Genomic DNA, 18299 nt, shown 5'->3' with positions numbered 1-18299 from the left:
CGCAGAACGAATTATTTTCGTCTAGCGGGGCACCATCGTATGGCATTTATGTGTGCCAGCACTCACAATCCCATTTCTCAGAAGCAGTCATTTGATGAATACAGTGCAAAGTCTCTGAGGTTTATGAGGCTCGTGCTGATCCGCTGCCTAGGCTTTAAGTTGCACCTCATTGGGCGGCAGCCTATGTAGTTTTCTGCCACGTTGCCCCTCCTAGACAGCATGGAAACCATGTGATTCAGCTTGGACCGGATGACGGAGTAGTGGAATTCCCTCTCCTTGTTCAGCTTGCAGAAATAGTCGGCCCTGTGGTTGGCGGCATAGTCTATGGACCTCAGGGATGTCAGTGAGCCCGTAGAGCTTGCCCGAGAGCACTGGGAAGACAGCGAAGAAAATGACCGAGCGCTAGATGAAGTTGAAGTGGCCTTCCTAGAAATGGGAGATACTTCTTTAGCTAGCACCCTCTGATCAGGAGATGCTTCTTTGGAGATCACTCTCTGTTCGGGCAGCCTTTGATCAGGTACCCTTTGATTCTGGGCCACTTCTGCAGCCTCCCTCTGCTCGGTCTGCGTTGTGGCGGTCTTGTACAAAACGGTCGTCTGAGTGCCCACCATCCTGGATCGAGTAGTGGTCTGGGTGGTGGCTGTTGCCACTGAAATGCTGGTTTGTGTGGCGCAGTTAAAGAGGGCAGTGGTGGGCTTCTCTTCCAATGGCTCGGTCTGAGTTGATTGGCTATTTGTCCCCTTAGGGTTCGCTAGGACCTCAGGGCCATTGTGCCACTCCTCATCGCCACTAAGGTGAGGGCGCTTCGCGGTCACCCTTCCACTTTGGAGTTCCCTCGCCAGCTCCAGTTCTCTCTCGAGCTTCTTTGGGCTGCTCGAGAGCCTGGCGAACTCCGCTCTCAGGAGGTTATGCACGGTGAAGTCTTTGCAAGGTGCTGCTTTACTGCTCATGTGCTCAGAGGCATCGCTGTTCCTGCAGCTGGATGGCAGCTTCGGGTCAAGAGGTTTCGATCGTGCGTACAAGATGCGGAACTCCAGATCAAAGTGTTCAACCACTTGGCCAGAGAGTAGCAATACGTTGCTGCTGTTTAGTTTCCCATCAGTCCATGTGAAGCTACCAGGGGGTGGGGGAGGAGAAAGAGAAGAAAAGTATTATGCTATGCATAACTGTTCCTTTAAAAAAATGTTTTATGGCTGACAAACGGACATAGCGATAGCAAATTGGCTGGGGGGTTGAAATCCAATGTGAAGTTCTCTGATGACTGGTTACCTTTTCTTTCCTTCATTAACTCCAATCAGGGGAAACTAAACCAACTACTCCTCACATTCTCTCATGGCGTCAATCTGGTTGTGCTATCTGTTCTGGTACTCAGTCTCTACTTAGCAATTACTTCTGAGTCCAGCGTTTTGCAATATACATGTGTTTTTGCCTGTGGTAGGGCTTGTTCTTTCAAACATGTAATTGATTAGGATACACTTTCTATGTTTGTTTGTGCCTTTTTATTATTTCATTCTGTAGGAAATACATGGTTTCTGGGTTTTCTCTTGCATTTGTACTGCAGTGTGATAGAGTCCCAATAAAAATAATCAGTGCTTTTTTTTCTTTAAAAAAATGTTCAGCGGTACTCTCGTTTTCCTACTCATATTGAAATACTCAATTAGGCCAGACCTAGATTCACAAAATGTTTGGGGGTATGTGTACCCCTGCATCCCCCCAGGAAAAAAGCACTGAAAATATTATTTAAAACATTGTTTCATGGCCTCTTCTTGTTGGTATGAAGTAGGTAAGACTGAACTGCTCCCTCTTGTGAGACGGAACAAGAATTCATTCCTATTTAAATACACATTTGCTACTTCTTTTTTCTCTCCACAACCCCCACCCCCACTGTAGAATTTTGATGCCTTTTTACAGCTTGGCAAGCAGAAATTCAACAGCTGCTGCTTGGACAGTATGAAAGGCCATATGTCACTTCTGCATAATGAATATACATTCCATACTGCCATGTCTGCATATAAATACAAATCAGGAGTGAAGGGAACTGAAAGCAGCTCAAGAAGACTAATCAATCTTCCTTCTGGCCCTTCCTCCTGCCCTGCTTCAGGTGAGATAAAGCCTTTGTCAATTTCTTAAAAGGGTTTGCTGCTCAAGGGGGCATGTTTGTACCAGGGAAATGATGCTTCAAGCACAGGCGATGGGTATTTGTCTGTTGAGGCTATAGCAGACTTCCCATCAGACTACACTACAGAAGACTCTCGGGTTTGTTAAAAGAAATACGAAAGGTATCAGGTAGCTTACCTGTAAGAGCCTGTAGTCACTCTTACACCATCAACCAACATGAACTTCTCATGGACACTCCCAATTATCTTGGCTCCTGATCTTGCATAATAAGTGTTTCCAGTAATAGTTCGGACTCTCATCAGCTGTTAAAAAATGGCACATAGTTTAGGCCAAAATGCCAAGCTCTCTTCAAGCCAGGACTGTATCCCAGTGATGGGCCTGATAGAGCTGCTGCAGCAAACTAGTTGAGATTTATCACCACCCCATACATAGTTCCCATCCTGGCTGGCACAAGGTCTCTAGCCAGTTTGGATTGGTCTCTTAACTGGGATGTATCAAGGGAACCTCACTTCTGGGTAAAGGGTTTGTCATCCAAATGCATTAGACAAGGAAAGGGAAAAGCAGCTTTGAGCATGAGACTTTCCCCCTCTTTTGAATGATGGGCTGAGGTAAATCCAAGATCAATCTGTTTTCTACTTGTAAAATTAGAAGCGCCCCACAACTTACATGCTCATGTTCAGGAGAAAAATCCAGGTTTTTGCACATCTGCATAAAATGACAAAGAAAGGCCTGATCCAGGAGGATGTAGACAGGAACCAGCCTCTTTCTACAGGCTTCCCGGAGATCACTGAAGATGTCCATGTCTGTGAAGGAGTCCATAACTATAGCGATAACCTGGAAGAAAAAATGAATTATAAGAAGTTATATACAGAAACTTACTTTGTAACAACACTTTTGGTCAAGGGAAGGGATGTTGTTGGACTCCAGCTCCCATCAGCCCCAACTAGTGTGGCCAATGGTCTGTCAATGGGCGTTGTCATCTAACAGCATCTGGAGGGCACCCCAGTGGATGCCATCCAGACTTGGCAACTTGTTTCTTTTAGATTTTCTTGCATAGCATTAGAAAAAGGGTGGGAAACCTGTGAACCCCCCCCCCCCAGTGTTTTTGTACTCCAACTCCCATTGGCTCTAGCCAATGTCAAGACATGATGGGAGCTATAGGGTAATGAGACCTTGTCCTAGCCATCATGCAATGGCTTTTTCCACCTGCCTTGCCCCCACCCTCCAGCCTTAGGAGCCTTCAGAATGGAGTTGCTGCCACGGGCATTATGTACATGTGTCTTTCGATGAACTGAGTGGAAGACTATGGGTCATGGGGGGTGGGGAGAGTGTTTCTGCGAATTCAACAATGCTTAGTTGGTTTTTGGTTTATTAATGTTATTTTGTGGATCACGAGTGCTATAATGCTTTGTGAATCTTAGAACAGGACTTCCATTGTGGTTCTGCTGCTTAGCATTTTCCTTTGAGTTGTTTTGTTAATAGTGTGAATTATAGAAGGTGACTGTTTTACTGGTGATTTGTAATTCTTTCGCTGAGGATTTGTTAATTATTTTATATCTGTGGTTCCCAACATGGGGCACATGCCCCACAGGGGGACAATTTGATTTTTAAGGGGAGCAATTTGAGAATGAGTTATTAACAGGCTTCCTCCACATGACTAGGAGTTCACTTTTTGAATAATAAGAATTATATGTCACCGGGGGGGGGGGTTATCAGGATTTTAGAGATCCTGATGGGGCATGGCCAAAAAAAGGTTGGGAACCACAGTTCTATATGATTTATGTTGTAATTGTTCTGTTCTTGTTATTCATTGTTTGTAAGCTGCTTTGTGATTTCTGTTAGTGAAAATCGGCATAGAAATATAACAAATGCGGGTGTGGGTGTGTGAAATGAGCAACATCTGGAAGGGCACCACTCCTGGCATAAGTATCTGTTCTCATAACCCAGGGGGTATACAACAATCCCTATACCACCATCAAGTGTACTCGGGATCCTGCATTTCTGTGGTTTCCCCTGCATCAAGGCGTTCTGCTGTTAATCTCATGCCATGGCCTGAAGAGAAACTGCGGCAGAGTCAACTATCAGTCAACGTTTTCCTCCACTCCCTTCCTCCCAGGCAGAGGCTGGGCCATGTACCGGCTTGCTGCAGGTGTTTGCTTATTAAAAGGATTTAGCGTTTCAGATAGCAAAGCCAAGTCGACAAGATACACGTGACTTATACCACATTCTTTTTCTAAACGCTTCATAAGCGTTGAGGAAGGGCCCAAAACAGGCAAAACCTTGTGTTAGCATTGCATAGGAATCTCAGGTATTCTCAGGTGCTGGGAGGAAACAATGAAGTGTGCCAGATATTTTTCAAGCACCGAGTTAGGAAGGAAGAAAAATAACATTCTCCCTCTTGAACTGGAGAGAGCCTACTTGTAAAACAGAAATCAGGACTTGCCTATAGGGGTGTTGCAAGGACAAAGAGGCAACACTTTCAGAGTTCTGATTGAAACCTATTAAATTGTAGCCCCCATCAGCCTGCAATGCTAGCCCTACTTAGAGTAGGCCGAGTGAAATTAATGGAACTAAGTAATTTACTGTCATTATTTTTATTAACCCGCCCTTCACCCCCAAATCTCAGGGTGGGTTACAACATCAAAGCACAATGTTAAGAACAGTTTAAAATAATCTACAGTCACAGAAATAAGGAAAGTAAAAAACGTACACCTGTGTCAAAGGCCAGGGTAAGAGGTGCATCTTCAGCATTCACCAGAAGCTGTACAGTGATGGTGCCAGGCACACCTCTGTAGGGAGGGAGTAGCTTAGGGGCCACCACAGAGAATGCCCTGTCGCCCAGGCATCTTCATTGGTTACAAGTGCCTAATAAGCCAGGAGCAAAATGTGCCTGGCACCTGGCAATTTTTGAACACTGGCAGTAAATGGCTCCAGGATAATGGTTATGAATTCTGAAATACGTGTACATCTCACAAACACATGTATGTGTGTGTGGGTATTCACATTGCTTGTTTTTGTCAAAACACAAAGAAACAGTACTTGTTGACACATGGAGATAACTAGGATTCCTATGAATGTGTGGGTTTAGCTTGGAAATATGACTGGCTGTTAGAAAACAATCATGAAGAGCTCATTTCGAGTAATCACACATTCAGACTAAAAACTGTAATAAGATCATCTTCATTTAGCTTCTTTATCTATGGAACCATATGACAAATTTGCCAGTGAGACAAGACCTCATTCTTTGGGTTACTGGACAAAAATAGGCAAAATTAGTTAATGAATTCTAGATGTTCTGCCTCTTCAGGGTCACACACAGGTGAATGATCAGAGGAGAGTTTTTCAGTGTTAGCCTTTGGGCATGAAACAAGACTTATGTGCCATATTTTTGGTTAGTTGACTTTTTTATTTTCACATAAGATTGAACTAAATCATACATACCAAAACATGTACAAGTCATAACACAAATAAAATAACTAAACAAATGAACCCAATATAAAAACAAAATAAGCAGGTTATAACAAAACCATCAGTGAGAGGAAACTTAATACAATGCCACACCTTTAAGATGTAACCACGTTAAAAAAAAAGCCAAGGGACGAAGCATTTAATAATCTATGTGCTTGCAGAGTTGAGAAAGGATCTGTCTCTTCCTAAAGAAAGCTATTACAACATATGAGAAAACCTAGTATCATAGCCAAATCCTCTTGAATGCAACTGGTGGCTCTCGCTTGCCCATGTTCCATCTTGTATGGAACCAAACCACACTGCAACTAACATTTATTTTACTGTGACCTCTTGTGACTCTGAGTTTGTATTTCCTAGGAGTGCTATTTCTCAGACCACATGATGTCAATATTCTGTGTTAGCCTCACACAAATCTTTCCAGAGCCTTGCAGCTGTCAGCAAAAGGCTGATTAATTCCTTATTTTTCAAATCTTTGTTGCCATCTGACCACAGGTTCAACAATTCCAGCTGCAAGGATGGCACAATATTCTGTCTGACTATTGCCTCCATTTCCTTAAATACCCAACACCAGAAAACTCTGATTTTGGGGGCAAGTTCTGTGCAGCTGTTAAAAGACACAGGAGCCTTGTCTTCTTGCCTTACTCAGGAATGTACATACAGCTATCTCCTGTTCACGTTGACTCAAGAACTAGTGGCAGCTAAGTCCATTGCCAAGACAGGAGGAATTTGTGGCTTTGGGGTGTTTCTGACAGTGCAGTCACTGAATGGAAGTCCCAAGGCTAAATCAGAAGCACAAATGTTGACTCACCTGTCACCAAGCAATATAAAACTGTTTCTATTTAATTAATGTCATCTCGCTCACTCTTTAATTATATTTCATTTGATCACTTTAAGCCCTTCCCTCTGGTTGGACCGTGAATGACCTCAAGATAAAAGCCTCCCTACACAAGTTAAGATTGCATGGTCCTCTATTCCACACACCTCACTCCTTTCAATTAATGTCATCAAACAGAAGCTTCTATAGAGTTTCCGCCATACTAGTTGCCTGACCTGTAATGTGTTCTTGATCAGCAAAGACCTCACACCCTCCTCCAGTCACCGAAACCACACAGTTTCATCCTCCCCAAACGGCTCCTCGCCATGTCATTTTCCACAAAGCTCAACTTCAGGACTATGGGGGGAAACCCGCAAACAGTCCCATTTCTTGAGGCAAGTGTTGTAAGAAATTACGGTATTATATATATATATATGTGTGTGTGTGTGTGTGTGTGTGTGTGTGTATAAAATAAATGTTCATAAGTGTTCCAAGCAAACAAGGCCACATGTAAGGATATTGAGTCTCCGTTTATGGGAATGAGTTATTCCAGATTCAGAGCTCTAAAAGGAAAAATCGACTGTCCACTTTCCACTGTTAGGTACTAGAAAGAAAAATGTCTGATCTGCACAGACAGCAGAATGAAGTCCAGAAGTGGCAGACAAGCAGACTGCAAGCAAGAGAACCTTTTTAAAAAAAGAAATTAAAAAATCCCACATTAAAAACAGAACTCCCCGCTGAAAGGGGAAGGGTCCTAGAACCTTCTGTTCTGCAAGTGTTCTACTTGCAGGGAAATTTTGTATAGCTTTCCACTCTGGTCAGTGACTGAAATAAATCGATTCATTCATGTTTTGTTTTAAGTGCTGGAAACATTCAGGGATGCTATCCCACATATTATCTGAATCGCTTGTGACCAAGCTATTTGAAAGTTCACCTCCTCCCACTTACATCTGCCTGGATCATAAGGTCTTTGTCAAAAGCTCTTCTTGAGGTGCCCCTGCCTAAAGAGATGCCATTTTGGTGGTGGCGCCCCTATTATGGAGTAACGTTTTTACAAATCAGTTTTGGTTATTGAGACATTAGGGAGAGAAGGGGGCAAAGAGGGGTGGGTGAGGTAGGGTGACTATGTTTCTAATTTCCTTAATATATGTAGGGTTTGGTGTCAGCGTTGATCCAAAGGCCTATACCGCCTAATAGACTTTTATAAAAACAACAAACCTCTATCAACACAAGAAATACAGGACAAATTAGAAGACACCCAAATGCCCTGGTTAACACAACACCAATTACATGCCCTCTTTAACAATCCAACAGTAAAATCAGCAGCAGCAGCAAGACCCCTGATAACCTTTGAAAACCTCATCCTAATGACAAAGGGACGCGGCAGAGGGTTGGTATCTGCAATATACAAAATACTACTTGAAAATCCCACGAGCTTCCTAGACACAATCAAAAAACAATGGGAGGATGACATAGGATACAAAATCAACCCCACCTAATGGACCAGAATGTGGTCTAAACCCCCTTTTAAATTTTTGTCTTTTTGTAAGACCCACCACGAGGACAAGCGTCAATGGGGTGGTTAATAAGATACATGAAATAGGTGGCTCAATCTACTCTCAATACCTCAAGTTTCACTCCACTACATGTCAGGTTCTAATCAAAGCATCAAATACCAACATTCTAAAGCAGGGGTGGAGAATCTTTTGGGCCCAGTGGACCAGATCATCCTCTGTCCTCACCCTACGGGCCAATTTTGGCAAGCAGGTGGGGCAACTCACCTGTCAGTCACCTGGTGTCATTGAGACACGTGCCAGGCCAAATTTGGGATGGAGCTTCACTGATCACCTGAACAATGGGAAGCAGCAGTGCAGGTCCAGAAAAAAAAATATGACCTTCACTCTCTCCTCAATCTCAGGGCTCTTTCTCCTGTTTTCTCTTCCTCAGCTGGTTAACTCTTCCCAACCCTGTAATTTCAATTATGATTAGCCTCATGCTGCTATTGAGCTTTTTCTAAGCTTAATAGCAGAAAGGGTGTGTGTGGAATTTCCAATAGGATGGTGGAGAAGGAGGGAAGATTTAAATATTTCCTCATCCAGTGATACCCATTGTGTTGCTCAGCTGACTAAGGAACAGCTGAGTGGGCAAAAAGGAGACTGAACTACAGGGGGGGGGGGAAGGAAATACATTTTTTCCCCTAGAGCCCCGTCCCTTCTTCCCATTGCTCTGCTGATCAATAGGGGGGAATGTTGTGGGCCACATAACATTAGGCGATGTGCTAGAAGCAGCTCACAGGGGTGCAGATTGCACACGTCTGAACTGCAGGTGTGTGTGGGGGGGGGTGGAATACATGTTCCTGGGAGGCTATGCATACTGATCAGATAATGTGTATATTGCCTGGAGAATGTACAAAATGCCATTGAGATATGCATCATTCTGCAAGGCCTGTTTGGCAATTGTGCATCATAGCCAGAGAATGTGCATACTTCCTTCTTCATGGATGGATGATGTGCACATTCTCCATGATGCCTAGTGAATGTGCACAATGGTCAATGGCTGTGCACATCATCCGTTCAACATACAGTTCTCCTAACATATCTGTTTCTCTGTTTTCCTCTTCTAGCCAGTCCATTCTGATTTCCCTCCACTCAAAGGTTTCAGTCACTCTGCATTGAGTTAATAATATAGGACTAGATTTGGGGTTCCTCCGCTTAAGAGATTTTTCCCTGCAGATCTTCTTTTCTAGTTATGCATGCTTTTCTAGCTACGCACAGTCTACTGCTACCTCTCTCACACACATGCATGGTATGGTTTGGGGTATGTAAGAAAAAGCAGAGGAAGACTTCACTTGGTATTAGTACATGGATGTCCTAATATTGCCTGCAAATATGGAGGTTCTATTTCCCTAACAGTCATTGCCAGGTCCACATTCTTAAAAAGGGATCTAGTATTGTGATCTTTGAGCTGGCAACACCCCAAAGCCAATTATGTATTAACCATAAGGATCAAGAATAAATGAATTACATGGATAATCAATTTCTCTGACTCATTTATATAGCATTTTGGTAAATATTTTATTTACTGTATTTCAAAGACATAATCCCATCCTTCAACACACATCCTCTCTGTGTAGACAACATGTCCCATCCCACCCAAAAAGCCTGAGAGAGCACACACAGAAATCAAATAGCAATTATAGTTTCCTCCCATCTCCTATGTATGCATCACAAGAGTGTCACTTAATACCGTAGCTCTTTCTTGCCTGGCATTTCAGGAACTTTAATCGCTTGTTTATTTCTCTTATCTGAGGGTGCATCACCCTTTTGAAAAATCATTGCACTCATCTCATGGCAAAGAAAAAAAGGAAAACAAGATCAGCATCTGATCCTGTTTAAAAGACAGCTAGATTAAAAAGGTCAGCTGGAGGCACTGCAGAACAGGCATGGAGCCAGCATCTGTACTAGACATTTATATTACGTTTTTAAAGAACTCAAGAATAAAAAAACCCTAGAGCAGTTTATACTGTGCCTCTTCAGCGTATTATAGTTGCAGCCACATGTTTCACATTTAACAGTGCACAAATGTGGACTGCAACTAAAAGTTGCAGCATGCAATGCTGCTATTCAGAGTTCCAGTTAGCCAGGGCCAGGTTTTCCACCCAACCTCCAACCCCTGCCCCCCAAAAAATCATCAGTTAGCACTGCAAGACCACTAAGCATGTTCAGTCCTTATTGGGAGGGGGGTCTCCTTAAGGTTTTCGTAATTCTGCCAATATTCCCAAAAGTTTGCTGATACCACCTTCTTGTACATGCATGGTGGTGCCATTTTGATTTTGATCAAAGCAGAGGTTTTCCAGGAAAATGTGTTAAACACCTGCTTCTCTGGCCACCCTTCAAGCCATGCAACCACAAATAGCGAAATTAACAGAACAACCCCACTTGTTCATACCGGAGACCTCTCTAGCCCAGCACCCTGTTTCCCACAGTGACAAGTGAAACACCTGCAGGAAGTCCACAAGCAGGAGACAAGTGCAAGAACCACCCTGTCACCATTGTTCTCTAGTGACTGGAATCCAGGGGCATGCTGCCTTCGATTGCAGAGGCAGCATATCACTATCGTCGTCAACAGCATTCAACAGCCTTATCCTGCATTGACTAGTCGAGTCCTTCTTTAAAGATACCCAAGTTGGCAGCCATCTGTTCTGCCAAGGGGCAGGGTTCTTTTGGGATCTGGATCCAATGAACACACCAATGGAAGAAGAACAAATATGCTTTTATTTCTAGATACAATCAGCAGCAGACAAATGTAGCATACCTGATAAAAGCCCAAGCACAATCTCCCCTTCTGCCGCCCAAGGCCCCAAAGGAGCGGCGAGAGAGACCCCTCACGCCAGGAAACCCACAGCACCCGGTACCTGGTCTGTGGCGAAGCCCAACCAGTCCCCTCCATTCCTTCGTTTATATAGTTAACTTAATAGGTTTGATTGATTCCACCTGGCTATCAGGTACCATTCCCGACTGGTCAGGCACCTGGGTGTGGCTTGGCTAAGGTCATTGGCAGCTGAAGGTGTTCTCAACTAATTGTATCTTCCTCACCAGCAACTTTACTTTGCTAATTTCAAGACTGAGGATGGAAAAAGGGAGGAGGATATGCCACCTGACTCCTCGTGATTACAAAGATCTTCCGCGAGTTTCCACTACACCATCACCATCTTGCGGTAGCAAATTTTGTAGTTTAACTATGCACTATTTGTACTTCCTTTAGTCAATTCCCAATTTCTCTCCATTCAGTTTCCTTGGATGACCCCTAGTTCTACAGAAGATGTGAGGAACCTCTGGCCCTCCATAAGTTGCCGTTGGTCACGCTCGTTAGGGCTGATGGGATCTATAGGTCAGCAACATCTGGAGGGTCATAGGTTCTGAAATGTTCTGGAGCAGGGTTTCCCTAACTTAGTTCTCCAGCTGGTTTTGGACTACAACTCCCATCATCCCTAGCTAGCAGGATCAGTGGGCAGGGATTATGGGAATTGTAGTCTTAAAAAAAAAACAGCTGGAGACCCAAGATTGGGAAGCCCTGTTTTAGAGTTACAAGAGAGGAAGAAGTGATGCTACTTTGTGGCTTTACCAAGAGGAACACAGGAGATCAAGTGATCACTAGTGCAACTGACATATTTGCAAGGCAGTACAGAGACTATGCAGCTTCAGAGGTTGGAGTAAATAACCCCTTTTCACCAAGCAGTCTATTTCTCCTTTTAAACAGTGGGGTGCTACTTCTGATCAATTTAGGACAAAGTTCCCAAAGTACAGTGTGCATTACATGGCAAATTAGTGGGTGTTGCTTCTCTCATGGCTAAACCATATGTCACGTGCCTTCACAAGTTATCTTTGCCATGGCACCCTCTTTATGGGCAGAGATTCTAGAAACCTGGGTCATATTCTGTGTAGTCCACCATCTTTAAGAGGCTAGCAGAGCAGGGGTTAAACCCATTTTCTCTCAGAACCCCTAAGGGCCAAATAGCCTTCCATAAGATACTATAACTATCAATTACAATGGATACATTTCCACAAACCCAGTTGTATATTATGGATATTTAATTGCACACAAAAAGCAGAAACCTCTTAGAATTCACCTGTAATTGGAGTAGAATCACACCTATCACAGCCAAAGAAGTTTCAAGAGAAGCTTAGAAGCCTTATCTTACAATGCCAAAGATATCTCCAGTGGCTGAACTTGAGCGAGAAAATAAATTTCTTCTAAACCTAGTATTGGACAACTTATAAATGTCACCTAGCACCTATTCAGGCTTCTTATACAAGGAACAATCTTAGCTGAACACCCTGGTGAGAAGCAATTCAGCAGTCACCCTCTCTGAATGATTCATTCTGAACAGAATTAGCAAAGCAACTAGAGCCTTGAAATCTGTAATGCTAGCGTTCCTCTCAAAGTGGCAGGACATCAGTTTTAAGGCAATGATGTCAGAGCCCAGCAGCTGGAAATACTACTGAAGTGTGCACATCCTGGTATGTACCAATTTCAATCCACCCATTTCTAGGTGGAGCAGCCATCAGTGCTGCAGAAGGCCACAGCGATGGGAAGAACACGCTACACAACTTAAACTTAACTGGCTGACAACTGATAGCCAGGCCAGAGCACTGCCTGTAAGGCGGATACAGCCCAGCAGATGCCTCAGAAGCAATGCAGGGGTCTCAGATGCAGCTGCCGGGCTGCCTCCACCTTCCCTGTCCCCCGTTTCCACCTGGCTGCCTTCAGGTGGGGCAGGGGGCTCCTTTGAACTTCTCCCTTGAGGGGAGCGCAGCCACGAACCCCTCAATGGAAAAGTGTGATCGAGTGTACACATCCAGTGGCGGAGCTTCATGCTCCGGCACTGGGGGGAGAGGAGAAGGCGCGCATCCAGGGCCGTCTTTAGCAGATGCGGCACCAGGGTGCAAATATCCGCCCAGCGCCCCCAAATTACCACAGATGGGCGGGGTGAAGAGGTGCACTGCCAGCCATCGGGGGCGCAACTCTCCCCCATACCGCTGCGGGAGAGCAATGCCCACAGAGGCTTGGAACCTGCGCACCGCCAACCATCTGGCTTCTCTCCCAAGCCTCCTTGGAAGGAGAGTGATCCCCGCAGAGGCTTGGGAGGGAAGCTGTACACCCGCCAGCCATATGGTTGGCAGGGCGCAGCTGGCGGGCATGCAAGGAAAGGCGAGGCCACTGGCAAAGCTGCGCAGCTCCCCCACTCGCTGGGGCGCCCCTGAGAGTCCAGCACCCTGGCGCGATGCACCACTAAGCCCTATGGGAAAGACGGCTCTGTGCACATCCTGGCGGCAGGATGTGCCGCCCACAGGGGCGTGACACATGTCCTGTGGGGGCGGGACTCCCAGCTGCGATGGCACCCTGCAAGGATCGCATTGCCAGGGGCAGTGCGCTCCCCCCGCACTCCTCTTCCCCTGCCAGTGTACACATCCCCAGCTGAGCAGCCCCAATCCAGCTCCACTCAAGCAGGAGCAAGATCCTGGCTCTCCAAGCTGGGGAGGAGAGGCTTGCACTCCCCAACTGAGCAGCGATCCCACTCAGACTTGCATGCAAGCAGGAGCAGGGTCGGGGATCTCTCAGCTGAGAAGCGGGGAATCGGGGCTCGCTCAGTTGGGGGCAGGAGCCTTTCCTCCCCACAGCCGAGCAGCAGGCTGGGGCCAGGTGTATTGTCCCCAGCCTGCCAGGCACTGAGCTGAAAGTGCCTCAGCTCCCACCGTGAGAGGTGAGGCAGTTTCTCCCAGCTGGGGCCAGTGCAGCTAGTTTCAACATAGCGGTTTATTGCCAAACTGCGATGTTTTGCTGGCGATATATCGCAATGTTGAAAACCTAACATCGCCCACCCCTAGCAGGGAGGTTAGACTACACCTGTTATTTACTGAACATTCTTTCCTATTTCTTTGCAGGGAGGTCGTCCCATGCTGGGTCAAACAAATGTTATTCCACACTTCCCAGTGCTTTTTTTGTAGGGTGGAAAGTCGCTTATTTGCACAACACCTAAAAAAAAAAAATTAATTGCACAACTGGAGCTGGCCAGTATGGGAATGGATCCTACCTGCAAAATACTAACAGTCTGTCAGTGCCCCAAGACTGAGCAATGGTAGCTAGATGGAAACGCAGTGTGGCCAGGTAGGTTTCCATGTTCATAAGTGAATGTCAGCTGAATGACCCGAGTGGCACATGCCACTAGGTAGAATCAATAAGGAAGATGATTCCTTATTGGCAGGGGGTTGGACTGGATGGCCCTTGTGGTCTCTTCCAACTCTATGATTCTATGGCACAATGTGCCATGGGGAATGAAAATCAAGCCAACCTGCTTACAAGAATGTTGCGAGTTATCGCCGCTACAAATTGCCACAATTATAATCATGCCAATATCCATGGCATTTGAATTACACTATAACTACCCTTTATTTAAAAAAAATGGTCATGTACAAAGATGGAGCTAGTGATGGCATCTTCCATAGTGGCTTCAGACCCCTTCACTTTTGCTTATCCTGCTTTTATACAGACTTTGTCAGTCTCCAAGAGTGCAAGTACACATTCAAAAGATCTGCTTGTTCCACCTCTCTTTCCCCATTCCTGCTCACCGACTATATGGCTCTTCCTCAGAGTAGGTATGTCAGCACTGCACAGGAAAAGAAGCACTCATCCACCTAACAGCTTGCTGGTTTGCATCACACTGCGGTCGTAAATCATGGGAACATACCCAGCACGAGAAAATTCACTGCTAATTATTGGCTCTACACAATACTACAGGTACCTCTGGCTTCAGTATTCTTAGCTCAGATTGCCACCCAGTACTTCACAATTAGATCACTGGACCTCTCCCATGTCAAATATAGCCTTGCTGTATGATGCAGGACAACATTGCCAGGTGTCGCTTATTTGCAAAGAGTCTTGATCCAGAACCCTATTTTAATATAGGTTAAAAGACTCCCGTTCAAATCGCAAAGCTATTGTGATGTATTATTGCTGAAAGGGAAGTCATGGCATGATGAAGGCGGGGGGGGGGGAGCCAGAGTAACTGCTATGAGGATTGGAGCAAATCCTCTCTTGAGGAAAGCTTACAGCAACTGAGATTTTTTAATTTAAAGTCAAGAGGGGACCTGATAGAAGTGTATACAATTATGTACAAGGTGGAGAGTGTTGACAAAGAGACGGTTTTCTCCCTCTTTCATAATACTAGATCTCAAGGACATTAAATGAAGCTGAATATTGGATGATTCAAAACAGAAAAAGCACTTCTTCCATACTCAAACTATGTAGTTTGCTACCACAAGGTGCAGTGATGGCCACCAGCTTAGATGACTGTAAAAAGATCAGAGAAATTAATGGAAGATAAGAATCTCAATGACAACTAACCAAATGCCTATGCTCTTATTTCCACTGCTGGAGGTAGTGTGGTATAGTGGTTAAGAGTGGTAGACTCGTAATCTGGGGAACCGGGTTCGTGTCTCAGCTCCTCCACATGCAGCTGCTGGGTGACCTTGGACAAGTCACTCTCAGCCCCACTCACTTGTTGTGGGAAAGGAAGGGAAAGGAGAATGTTAGCCGCTTTGAGACTCCTTCGGGTAGTGAAAAGCGGGATATCAAATCCAAACTCTTCTTCTTCTTCTAATACCAATTGCTGGGAATCACAAGAGGCAGGGGTGGGGAACCAGTAGGCAAGATCCTGGTTTCCCTACCCTGTAGGGCCAAATTCAACTGGTGGGCAGAGCCAACTACTGTCAGTCCTGCGATGCTGAGCTCTGAAGTTCCAACGGTAAGGGCTTTAAAGCACAAGGTGGGGCTGCTTGAAAGCCCTTTTGCAAACAGATTCCATGCTGCTCTTCAAACCTTTTTCTTAAAAAAGTTTAAAGAACAGCACAGGGCTCTTTGCAAAAGGGCTTTCAAATAGCCCCATACTGTGCTTTGGCTGCATGTGTTTGTTCTCAGGAGGGGAGTAAGTGTGCAGAGCAAACTGAGCAGGACTGAACCAGCTGGTGAGTTGAGGGTTGAATTCTGCTGGTTGCAAGGGTCTGCAACGACAACACGGTCGCCATAGGAAATGTGGTAGCAAAGCAGATTCCAGCAGGACTGAGTTGCACCCATCACCTAGTGATTTCAGCAGATGGCATTGTGCCCCAAGAATGGCCAGCAGGTCAGAGGTTCCAAACCTCTGTTATAAAGGAGCAGTTGAAGCAGGCCTTCCCAATTCCCAGCTTAAAGCCTCAGCTCAAGCATAACCTTAAGGCAAGCATATACCTCAACTCATAACTGGACTAGTTTACTGGGTTGTAGTCAAGGTAATAAATACCAATGCATCTGAAGTGGTGTGCATGCATGGACAGAAAAAAAACAAGAACTCAAAAGAAGACTGGATGTCATACATCAATTCAAAATAACCTCTCTTCTCCATCTTTGTCTTCCATCTAGCACAGTACACTAATTTGTTCAGTCATTCAGTCGTGTCCGACTCTTCGTGACCCCATGGACCAGAGCACGCCAGGCACACTAATTGGTATTGGCCAAATACTCCACCTCATTCCACTTCACAAAATGGATGTAAGATATATAATGATTGACTGATCGCATATGTCCCAAAGCATGTATTTTACAAATAATTTTGTTGGATTTCTAACTTATTCCTCCTAAATTCAGCTGCAATACTGAAATTCACATGGATGAGCAATGAAAGAGAACACTACATAATGGTTACACCTAGTTTTTAGGTGGTATTAAGGTCGTGCAACATCACTCTGTCATAGCTTTTATCTGGCGGTGCATCTCATGCTGGTTTGTTTGTTTTTTATGTGCATTAGTAAAACTAGAACAAAGTGTGATAAAATTCAGAGTCATCCTGTTCCAATGGCCAGCATGGGCACCTTCAATAGTCAGTTATGCAGCAGTTCTATGGTACTCATTCATCTATGGCAGTCTCAATTTAAAAAGGTGACATATAATCCTTTCATGACTCAAGAGCTACTACCTCTGTCCATGCTGCATAAAAGGACCATTCCAAGACACCTGTTCCATTCAAACTAGGCTGCTGACCATCTCTTATGCAGGCTACACAGCATATATATATATATACCGGTATATATATATATATATATATAGAGAGAGAGAGAGAGGAGAGCAAACGAAAGATTAAGAACCACCATTCTAGGGCATTTGCTCCATCCATTGGGACCCCCTCAGCCCAAAAGATCAAGCAACCAAATAGAAATGAAACAAACTTACTTTGCTCAATAAAAGTGCGGTGCCTATATATAAAAAAATTATTAGCTGCATTTTGCCCCACCCTCCCTTCCAAAGGGAGTTTGGGGCAGCATATATGCAATCCAATGTAACAAACAATAAATACTGTACTCATAATAGATGCCCCTGTGGGGAACAAACAGTTCCACAGGGAGAAATTTATGTGGCAGCCCCTAGCCTGAATGGAAGAAACCCATTGGCGGGGCCATAAGCAAGGGTCCCTCCCGTGTTATAAAGAGCCTCACTGTGGTATAATGGTTAAAAGCGCTGCTCTAACACCCTGGAGATCCAAGTTCAAATCCCCACTCTCTCAGCCTAACCTACTTCAAAAGGCTGCTGTGAGCACTGAATGGGGAGGAAGAAACTCATGTTTGTCAGGCCTGAGCTCCTTAGACAAAAGGCTGATTAAAGCTTCCAGATACCGCGCGAAGGCTTCCTATCCGCATTCCGGCGCCCTGACATGGTCTAAGGAACAGCTGGGAAGTGTTGGAGAATCTCCGAGGGAATAGGAGATCCTGGGGGACAATAGGTCGTTCCCCAGGAATCAAATAAAAAACTGGATTCCCATGCAGCCGCGGCTAATCCAGTCAAGCCCCGAAACGGAGCTGCCGCTGCTTCCCTTAGACGGCTCTGACTCACCTCCCTGGCCGACCGGATCTGCTTGCGCACCGCCTCCTTGCAGGGGTAAATGGTCTCGCCAAAGCTGGGCTGGAAGTGCGCCTCTACCCGGGTGAGCCCCCGGAAAGAGCCGCCGACGAAGGCCGGCCAGCCCAGCTCCAGGACAGGCGGCTCCACGTCGGATTGCACCGGGAAGTAAGTGAGAGACGAGCAATCCAGAGAGGAGTTGGGGGACTGATCCGAACTCTCGTCCGCGCCCGAGGGAGGCACGGCGGCGCGCAGCACCGCTCGGATCTCGGGCTCGGAGAGGAACGCGCGCAGCTTCTCCCGGCGCAAGAAGGCGTGGAAGGCCGGCCGGCCAGCGGCGATGAGCTCCTCCAGGGCTAGGCGCTGCGCCTCGCTGTAGACCTGCGGCGGGCTGGGGTCCCACAGAGGGCGGAAGCCCCGAAAGGGCGCATCGTCCAGACACTGCGACTGGTTCGCCATGCGGGCAGCCGGC

The 18299-nt window shown here is 45.6% G+C and overlaps 1 protein-coding gene across 1 annotated transcript; it reads right to left on the bottom strand.

The window, feature by feature from the left end:
* Positions 1-35: 35 nt before the first annotated feature.
* FAM83D (family with sequence similarity 83 member D) lies at positions 36-18299 on the bottom strand. The gene is made up of 4 exons (XM_033153386.1): positions 17822-18299; positions 2785-2952; positions 2296-2420; positions 36-1113 (listed from the first exon to the last, which is right to left on the bottom strand). Exons 1-4 carry the CDS (start codon positions 18284-18286, stop codon positions 78-80), a joined length of 1794 nt encoding a protein of 597 aa, XP_033009277.1. The 5' UTR covers positions 18287-18299; the 3' UTR covers positions 36-77.

This window comes from Lacerta agilis, chromosome 6, assembly GCF_009819535.1.
Source record: "Lacerta agilis isolate rLacAgi1 chromosome 6, rLacAgi1.pri, whole genome shotgun sequence".
Lineage (NCBI taxonomy): Eukaryota > Metazoa > Chordata > Lepidosauria > Squamata > Lacertidae > Lacerta > Lacerta agilis.
Note: the sequence above shows the minus strand (reverse complement) of the source record. Positions and strands in the feature narration are given on the sequence as shown.